The sequence below is a fragment of the Penaeus vannamei genome, chromosome 7 (assembly GCF_042767895.1).
Source record: "Penaeus vannamei isolate JL-2024 chromosome 7, ASM4276789v1, whole genome shotgun sequence".
Classification (NCBI taxonomy): Eukaryota; Metazoa; Arthropoda; class Malacostraca; order Decapoda; family Penaeidae; genus Penaeus; species Penaeus vannamei.
In genome coordinates, this window is record NC_091555.1 from 2288669 (window position 1) to 2298668 (window position 10000).

The 10000-nt window shown below is 34.3% G+C and overlaps 2 protein-coding genes across 3 annotated transcripts in view; one reads left to right on the forward strand and one right to left on the reverse strand.

Moving 5' to 3' along the window:
* The window catches only part of meigo (Solute carrier family 35 member B1 homolog meigo), a 17359-nt gene extending 9976 nt beyond the window's left edge, over positions 1-7383 (reverse strand). Inside the window, exons 1-6 of the mRNA XM_027368058.2 lie at positions 7164-7383; positions 4518-4615; positions 2970-3100; positions 1620-1728; positions 1287-1369; positions 365-491 (exon numbers count right to left, since the gene is read on the reverse strand). Of these exons, the coding sequence (XP_027223859.1) occupies positions 365-491; positions 1287-1369; positions 1620-1728; positions 2970-3100; positions 4518-4615; positions 7164-7267 (652 nt within the window). The 5' untranslated portion in view covers positions 7268-7383. The remainder of the gene's footprint in view (positions 1-364; positions 492-1286; positions 1370-1619; positions 1729-2969; positions 3101-4517; positions 4616-7163) is intronic.
* A 1711-nt stretch (positions 7384-9094) lies between these two features.
* LOC113816003 (tektin-2) overlaps positions 9095-10000 on the forward strand; it is a 10518-nt gene continuing 9612 nt past the window's right edge. For both annotated transcript variants that reach the window (XM_070123421.1, XM_070123422.1), the window contains exon 1: positions 9095-9829. In XM_070123421.1, the coding sequence (XP_069979522.1) occupies positions 9692-9829 (138 nt within the window). In that variant the 5' untranslated portion in view covers positions 9095-9691. The remainder of the gene's footprint in view (positions 9830-10000) is intronic.

Consider the following 10000-nt stretch of genomic DNA (forward strand, 5'->3'; position numbering starts at 1 on the left):
CATAAGCATAAGGAATTAAAATAAAGGTCAAATTTTCAGTGCCTGATTTAACATACCATTAATGCCTAGAAAACAAAACTCTTCTTATCTAACAAATAAAATATCAACACAAATAAATAACAAGAAGCTAAATGCAATCAAAAAAAGAAAAAAATAAATAAATAAAATAAGTTATACATCCTATACTAGTAATAAAAACAGGGCAGCAAGCTTAGTAAATCCTGACTGCACACCTGCGGAGAAGACTTTGACAACCTATTCTCTCCTTCTTCCGAGAGTTCCTCAAAACTGGAGGATCCACAAATGAGTCCTTAAACAAAAAGGATTCCTGATCTCTGACAATACAAAAGGGAATCATACACACCAACAGCAAGGTAACCAATTGAGAAGAGGTTCATGTTGAGCATCATATGGCCCGACTTCGTCTTGGACTCCGCAATCATCCTTTCCTGAACAGCACCTGTTAGGCCATCCATCGTCAAGGAGAGCACCTAGGACGTTAGTGGCAGGATTAGTCAATGGTTAGTGGCCAGTGCCATGCAGGGAAAGATGAAAAGCTTGAAAGGTATTTAAATTCAGTTAAGTAAAATCTATTCTAAATGAGTACAGCACAACTTATTTAATGATATACATGAATTATACTAGTATATATTTTGTTGCTACTTTTCTTATTGATGATAGTATCTAACATTTCAGCCTCATAACATAATTTCTAAATAAATTTCAACAAAATTATGACAATCCTTGTAACCTTATCAAAATTAAACAGATTCTGTCCTTTTGGTAAAAAATATAATCAACAAATAATTCTATTCACTTAATATGTTTATATAATAATAAAGAATGTGCAAATAATTACAGAAACAAGAAAAGTAAGTCCAAATCCAGCTCACAGTGTTACTGTACTCCGTACACTAAACTAGGAGCTAACAAAACAAACACTACAAGTATTCTGTCATGAAAATCAACAGCACCTACAGATATGCCTCACACTTACTGCCACAAGATTTTATATATTAGCATTTGAAAATATCTACTCATATTTTCATCCTGTTAATGCATCTTTTTACAAGGAATAAATATTAATGTTTCAATCAAAAGAAACAAAATTTACAAACTCTGGCATCAATAACATCTTTACAAAGTACATCTTTGGCAGCATGGGACTTATCAAATATAACTTTGGTCTATTATGCCTACATACCTCACCAAAGTTAGGGCTATGGATATGTAAAAGATCATTTTATGATCCCCAATAAAGTGAAAAATTGCAATGTCATACTCACCAAGAGCACTTCACCAAGGCCTATTCCGCCACCTGCTGTTGATGCAGTTGCCTTTGAGTCCTTGTATATAAATAGTGCCACACCTGAGAAAAAAGTTACGTCTTTAAAAAATCTGAACATTTTTCTATTACCTTCAATAAGTGATGTTTATCAATAAATTGAATACTGCAGAGATGTTCACAGATGACCTTTAAATTTTTTATTAAAAAAGTGGCAATAGAGAAGTATTTTATATCTCTTATAAAACAAAAGCATTTTCTTCCCAGTCATTCCTAAGAAAAAAAAATTCTGTAATAAATAATGTACTCAGTACAGTATAAAACCAATACTTACCTACAACGATCATTAAGATGAAAACATATTTCTTCCAACTATAGGATTTACGGCCTAATATAACGCCAAGAACCATCACAGGAATGGGCTTACATGATTTGCCTACAACCTATGGAAAGAATTTTGCATTAATCAATGTGAACTCCGGATAATACTAAGACAGATAACTGATAGATAAACAGTTACTGACTGACACACACTAAGACAGATATAATGGCAAACTGACCAGAGAGATGAGAAGGGAAGAAAGAGAAAGGGAAAGAGAAAAAGAAAAAAGAAAGGAATGAGAGAGAGAGAGACAGGGGGGGAGGGGGGGGAAGGGGAAGGGGAAGGGGAAGGGGAAGGGGAAGGGAGGGGAGGGGTAAAGAGGGGGAGGGAGGGGGAGCAGTAGAGGCATATATGTATGAATATATATATTTATAATTACATGCGGGCAAGCTTATCATTAGAAACAGGTAATAGTTTCCTTTCAGTTAGTTCACTTTAACACAGTGGTGTGGAGTACATGCACTGTTCTTAGTAGTTTTGGTTTGTCAATTTATTTTCATATGGGTTGCTTCACAAACACTCAGACATCAATGAATTAATTATTAGGCCTACTTTTCTTTAACTTGAGAAAACATCTAATATTTTTATTATTATTAGTATTGTTATTACTGTTATCGTTATTATTCTTTCTGAAGATTCAAGGAATGATATGAACAGGTGAGATCAAGAAGGCATAGTAACTGACTTCTTGAGAGTCTAAGCAGTTGTGGAGGTATCTAATGTGTAAATAAAATTAATACAATTATATTAGTGTAACCAACGTACATATACATGTACTTTTTCTGTTAAAAAAACAAAGTGCACCTTCATAACATCTACAGTAATTAGCATAACTAACACAAGTGCACACTGCAAAATGCATTAGGGTATAATCTAAGAAAAAAATTACAGGACCTGACTACAAGGGACAACCAAGGAAGGTCACAGTACTCTGTAAACAGTAAGTTTTGACATCAATCTGATGGAACCAAATATCATGAGTGATGGAATGTACATCGACAGTTGCTATGAACAAGTAGGAAAAGAGCATAAAAGTAAGTAATAAGAACATAAATACACTGGTATTTACACTAATAAAGAGAGTCTGTTGTGGCAAAGTAATCTCTGTTATAAACATCAGAAAAGCCTGTACCATGAACATACTGGCAAGTGCATGAGAAACAAAAAATAATATAAACAATGAATAATAAGATACTAACAAACTGCAGTAATAAGATGACTTATATCCAGATTTATATACTTCCTATCTTATTATCAATTCATACCTAATGGCACACAAAAAAGAAAGAAAAAAAAACTAACCTGTGTTGGATAGTTAATCCACTGCAGCGCCATATTGGAGGCAACCATGGCCAGCAGGTAGGTGAGGGAACAGGAAGCATAGTAGACACGGCGAGTGGTGTCCTCGCCCTGGTCGAGGAAAAACTTCCCCACTTTACAACACAAAGGAAGGAACAGGGAAAATCATGGGTTAATTTTGGTGGGACTCTCATCCAACTCTCTCCACTCTAAGGGGCTGAGGCTTCTCACTCCTTCAATATATCGGGCTGGGGACTTAACTTCATTTGGTTGGGGTACTTTTGTGTTGTCTGGTATCAAAGACATTTCCACTCAATAAGAAACCTCTTCCCTTTTTTATTATTATTATAATTTTTTCATGGAGATTTTGTGTGAAAGGGAATCTTTGAAGGAAAAAATCTGATAAGCTGCAGGGTCTTTTAAGCAAAGGGATAAACCTAGGTTAGAATCTTGAATGTTGAAAGGATGGAATGTGATAGTACCAAAATATGACAGCTTCAAATTGAAAAACTATTTTAAAAATTCATCAAACCAAAAGATTCTTTTCATCGTAAAACCCAATCTGACATGTGAAGAATACATATGACAGTAATAAAATAATAATAATACATTAGACTAACCAAAACTACAGTAACCTTTAAATTATAATTAAATATGATCTGTATTTTTTTCAAGAAACATTATACATCCAAACAATCAATAATGCACTTCCTAAAGTATAAATCAAACTAATCCTTGCAATGATGGAGATTTTGCAACTATATAGTTCAAATACCATGGCAGTGAGATTGGAAGCACACACTCTGAGAGAAGTCCCTAATACCACAAACCTACTTATTAACCCAACGCCAAAGGGAAAATGTCGCGTTCACTTTAGTTGTGTTTTGTTAAATGTTTCTATACATAGCTGGCTCTGCTAGTGCTTATCCAGAAAGGATGTCAATTAGTAGATCGTGCGACCTCACCTTTCCTTGAAATAGTGGGAAAACCCCTTTTTTTTAAATGCTATCAATATTGACACTGTTACTTTTGTTATAAAAAATTATAATTACTATATTATTACTGACACTACCAACAGCAGTATTAAATACTAGAAAATATCATCAAAAATCAAGGAAAAGGGTAAACAGGCGAGACAGGTAATTCTCGTAATTGGCTCATCTATATGTAAAAACAATTACTAAATCAATCACACCATGGGCTTGGCATGTCCATACATGCCATCCCGGGCGACAAATAGTTAAAGAGCAAATCAGATTTTCTACTGCATTAAAGAATGAATATCTTCACAATACAAGAGATATTTAGAGCATTAATACTGCTATCAAAACTAATTTAGTTTAGAATATAATTTAATGAAGGTGAAGTGGAAAAAAAATCATTAAGTATTATAAATTCGAAACTCACAAACATTTGCATCAATATTAGTAAATGAATGCCACGCTTATACACACCAAAAGAGAAGGGAAATAAACCATTAAGGAAACACAAGGCAAACGTTTCACTGCTGGACTATTAGCAAAACTTAACAGCTACATCTCACACACTTACTTATCTTGGCATATATAGCATTGACGATACACTGGCAAAATACGAGTGCAAGAGAATAGGTGAATTTTTCTTTCTCCTCCCCATATCGAGTGCGTGTTCTGAAAAGAAAAAGTAATTTTGGGGTTTAAAATTAAATTTGCAGGTCTTTATTGTATATTAGTCTGTCTACATGTAATAAAAATCCTTTACAATGATCTTTTCTCATACATATATACAAAAAAATATACAAAATATCTGGGCATTCCACAGTATCTACAATATCAAGACATTGGTTTAATGGCCCAGGCAGTAAACAAATATTGCCACTGTTGTCAGATCAATTTCTAAACTATCAAAAAGGCCAATAAAAATCCAAAGTATATACAATTACAAAGAGGTCTCAATTTAGATCACTTTCCGAGAAGAAACATGCAATTAAAGAAGTTATCAGGACAAGATGAACTGAGATATAATAAGACATAAAAGACACCAACATTTAAAATGATCATATAAATATGCAGCTCTGCTCAGCTTGCAATTTCAACATATAATGTGCATTTAAAGAAATTCCAGTAGGAGCAAGATTTTTTTTTCTAAAATATAAAAATGTAGCGAAAGAGTAATACAAAAATTTATAGGTAACACATCCTCATTCTTAATAAAATGACAAAGGTAGAAAATGGAGTGCAGTCATAATATATGTAAAATCAGAAGTAATCAAACCATTACCAAATCTTGTACAAGTAGGAAGAAACATACTTGACAATAAAACCTATATATAATAATACATAATACCATGTTCGCTGTGATTTTAATTCATTGATTTTGTTTACACTCTGATGGATCCCTAAGTGCTTAGTCACACGTTAGCTACCTATCTCACCTGTTCATCCTTTTCCTATATTTTGGAATGATTCTTTTTTATTTTCATTGCAATTAGGATTGTCAATGATATTACAATAATCGTAACTTCAACAATAATAATAATAAATACATTCTATATCATTCATATATATATATATATATATATATATATATATATATATATATATATATATATATATATATATATATATATATACATATATATATATATATTCATCAATCTAAGTTGCTGTGACTGGGCATATTCATTCCATTGCGACAAAACTCAAAAAATTAATAATAGAATATCGAGACTGATGAATCTAAATTTGGTAAGAGAAAATATAATGTTGGTAGAGTAACTGAAGGTCAGTAGGTTTTTGGGGGAGTATGCCACAAGAGTTGTGATTTTTTCCTAATACCAGTGGAGACACATGACAATCTCTTTTTGCTTAACATCATAAAAGAGCATATCCACCCAGATAGAACGGTCATTAGTGATTGTTGGAAGGCATACAACTGTCTTGAAAAAGAGGGCTATCAACATTTAACTGTGAATTCATACAATTTTTTTGATGCCGACACTAAGGCACACATTAATACAATCAAGCGCAAATGGAGGGAGGCCAAAGCCAAAGTGCCCCGCTTCAGCAGGAGTAGTTACCACTTCACCAGGCATTTGGCCAGGGTCATTTTCCTCATGGCATACCTCCTTGTCACAGCTCGTCTGTACCCTCTACAATGCCAGTATGCGTCACAAATACTGTATTTATTTATCTTTTTATTTTATTTGACAGCATACTCATAAGAGGGGGAGGGGAATACATTGGATATATTAAGTTTTGATATTTGGGTTCACATGATAAGCACTGATTTTGTTATACTGTTTGAAACTTTGGTCTTTGTTTTGGATATCGAGTTCGCACACATTGTGTTTTGCACTTGTTTCATTTGATGTCTGTCAGACAAAGTTTGGCTTGTCTTTCTGAGTAAGCAGCCTTTCTATTATTTTCTGGAAACAAAGTTTGGCTTGTCTTTCAGGAAATTATACTTTTTAATGTTTTTTACATTGTTACATATATATATATATATATATATATATATATATATATATATATATATATATATATATTTCTTTATATTTAAAGGTTAACAGTGACATCGTCGTGTTTTGCACTTGTTTATTTTTCTGGTATTTCATTTTATGTCCATAAAAGATAAGTTTCTTTGAATCACGCCCTCTATCATTTGCATATGTTATTTTTCGTCTAAACGAAGGCTGGCAGAAATTTTACATGTGCTATTTCTTGTACCAACTACTGCAACTTTTTACCCACTACTACAAGAATGTCATATTCAATTTGCCCCAAGTTATGCATCCATACCATAGAGATTACCCATACTTTCATTTATAATATTCACATTAGAAAATAACAAGTGGATTAAGTAATACTACAATGTGTAGAACTGAAATATGAAATAATAATTTCAAACTTGGGTGGTTCTCTAAGATGGCGGTGTTCATTTCCCTCTATCTCTGTATCGCTAAAAGAAGATATTAATAATTGTCAAACTGTGGCAAATATGAGTGGACAGCACTACTGGGCTTTTATGACGATTATTACTTTGACCGGTAAGATTAAACTAAATCACGTCTATTGTAAATGGCCAACTTTCAAGCTTAATCGCACCAAAAACATTTAGTACGTCCTGTTACAATGGGAAATCATCATAAACAATATCAGAAAATTGAGTCCTAAGACCCGAATTTAACGAAGCCGCTAAACAATATGGCAGACTTACATGGTTTCCTGTAGAATCCCGTAATAGAAATAAAGGAAGAATATTCCCGAAGCGTAGATAAAGAACTTTGCAGTTTGGAGGAAGGACTGCGGCGTTTCAGCCATTATCTTTTTCTGTTAGTTTTTCACCTTTCCTTCCAGTACGACTCCTCTGTGTTCACTCCTTGCCCTTTACCAACCTTTACGATAGACGTGGAACTCTTGTCAATATAAACAAAAAACAGAGCGCAATCGTATTTATTTCAAGATAGTTTTTGATCCTATATATAGGCATTTTGCTCGACACTACGATTAAGATCCAATCCCATGTCGCTTATGAGACGTGCTGCCAGCTGATTTGTTGGATCCGATGATGTTCGCGTAGTCGTTTTCGCAAGGAAATGTGACGTCATCAGATTTATTTCTCTCTTTTTTTTATTTTCTTTCCAAACATCTGTTGGGGTAATTTCATATCTATCGTAAATCAAAGTATTTTGATCATGGCGCTTGATCAGACTCACAGTACGCTATGCTCATTAAATTTATGCAGAGTTTCTGATGTTAACCAACGATTCAGTATATATTTCTTTTCAAATACCACACCAGTCATCATCATCATTATTATCATTTTTATCATTACCATTACTACTACTACTACTACTACTACTACTACTACTACTATCCCAGCAACAATACCCATGTGATCGATAGTATCATGAAATTTATAGAAACACCCATCGCTCGACCTCCCTCACATGCCCCACTTAAGCAACCATTTCAGACCATGTTTTTTATGACCTTAAGATTAGCGTTTTGAAAGCCGGCGGAGTGATGATTTTACTCCGCCCTTCCCTGGCAACGAGCGACTGTCGGGGCGGCGCTGTCCAGAGCGTTCGATTTTCTCGTCTTGGCTTTAATTAGTTGCATTGTCCGTTTTTTTTTAAAGGATTTAGACATTTTGTTTCCTTATGTTTTGTGTGTAGTATGTATAAGACATGTAGAGCAATTTCGGTATTTTATTGTTAAAAAATACTCGGTTCTATTTCGGGTTTAGTTTAATTCTAAGGACATGGCTTTAATCTTTATAAAAATCACACCTTGAATATCGCAGGCTTCTCCATGATGACTTTATTATTGTAATTTAACCACATAAAATAACTGACATCAAATAAGAACTCGAAAACAATCAAAGGAAGCGGTTGCTAAGGCCGTTGCTAGGGACGCTCCCTCCGAACCAGCACGACCAACTCAGGTACGTATCTGATATCTGTTATATGATTTAGTGTCATTTACCCAAACGAATAATTATAAATAGCCCTCACTAATCAATATGCAATAAGAAGCAACGTGTCACGATATTGCCTTCTTTCAAATTGACTTTCTATTTGGTACGAAGTAAAGAACAAAAAAATGAGAAAGGACAAGCTAGTTTAGATAGAATAATCTTTTTCATGGCATTCGATATCATCTGTTAGATAGTATTGTTAGGTATTTATTTGGTTCTTTCTTATTGTCTCTTGTCATTTTCTGAGACTGATGATAGCTTTTTATCTTTTTTTACAATGCAGAACTTATAAGACTTTTTACACGACGGCAGTTAACCTAGATAGACATTTAGGGTCGGAAGATTATAGATGTCTTGAAGAACCCTTAATATCGCTTCGGTTTGATAAAAAAAAAGTCAAAATAAAAACACTTATCTACTAATTTGAAATAAAAAACGTTTATTTTTACCTACACAAAAATAACATTTTAGATTAAACTGTAATCCCCCCTAGATACGCCACTGCATCAGTAATAGACTTTTGTTGTGGAAAACCTACATGATTACATAAATTTATTCTAAATGATTATAAACAATAGCTCGCAGTTTATGGAAGGGCATTCCTGGCACGTGTTCGGCAAATCTTTTACGTGTTTTGTAATTTGTAGCGTGATTTGTTTCAAGTGGAATTAGGAAAACAAGAACGATTCAAAATATCGATAAAAAAATAAAGAATTAAGGAAAACAACTAGTGCGAAAACAGACAGAAGAAACAGCAAAGTGAAGAAAGAAGGAAGAAGGAAGACAAACGAGAAGAAACAAGAACACCGATAGGCTGAAGAAAGAAGGAAGAAGGAAGACAAACGAGAAGAAACAAGAACACTGATAGGCTGAAGAAAGAAGGAAGAAGGAAGACAAACGAGAAGAAACAAGAACACTGATAGGCTGAAGGAAGAAGGAAGACAAACGAGAAGAAACAAGAACACTGATAGGCTGAAGAAAGAAGGAAGAAGGAAGACAAACGAGAAGAAACAAGAACACTGATAGGCTGAAGAAAGAAGGAAGAAGGAAGACAAACGAGAAGAAACAAGAACACTGATAGGCTGAAGAAAGAAGGAAGAAGGAAGACAAACGAGAAGAAACAAGAACACTGATAGGCTGAAGAAAGAAGGAAGACAAACGAGAAGAAACAAGAACACTGATAGGCTCAAGAAAGAAGGAAGAAGGAAGACAAACGAGAAGTAAAAAAAAAAGAGGCATTTCCCAAGTGCCACGCAGCAGCCAGAATGAAGGTGGAGAAGCCCGTGGCACGGCACTTGCCCGAGGATTGGCACCGCAACAACACCGCCCTTCGCCAAGCCAGCCACGACACACGGACGACCTCCCATAATCTGCGAAATGAGAGCACACACTTTCGTAACCAGGTTCGTACAGGAGGCCATTTGATTATATTTTAACGTGTGTACGTGTTTTCTTTTTCTTTCTTTCTTGTTTTTACCACCTTTATAGCATGTTTTCTTCTTATTTATGTGTTTCTTCTTTTAACACCTATAGCTTTATGTCTGTTTATTTATGGTGACGTGTGTGTCTGTTCT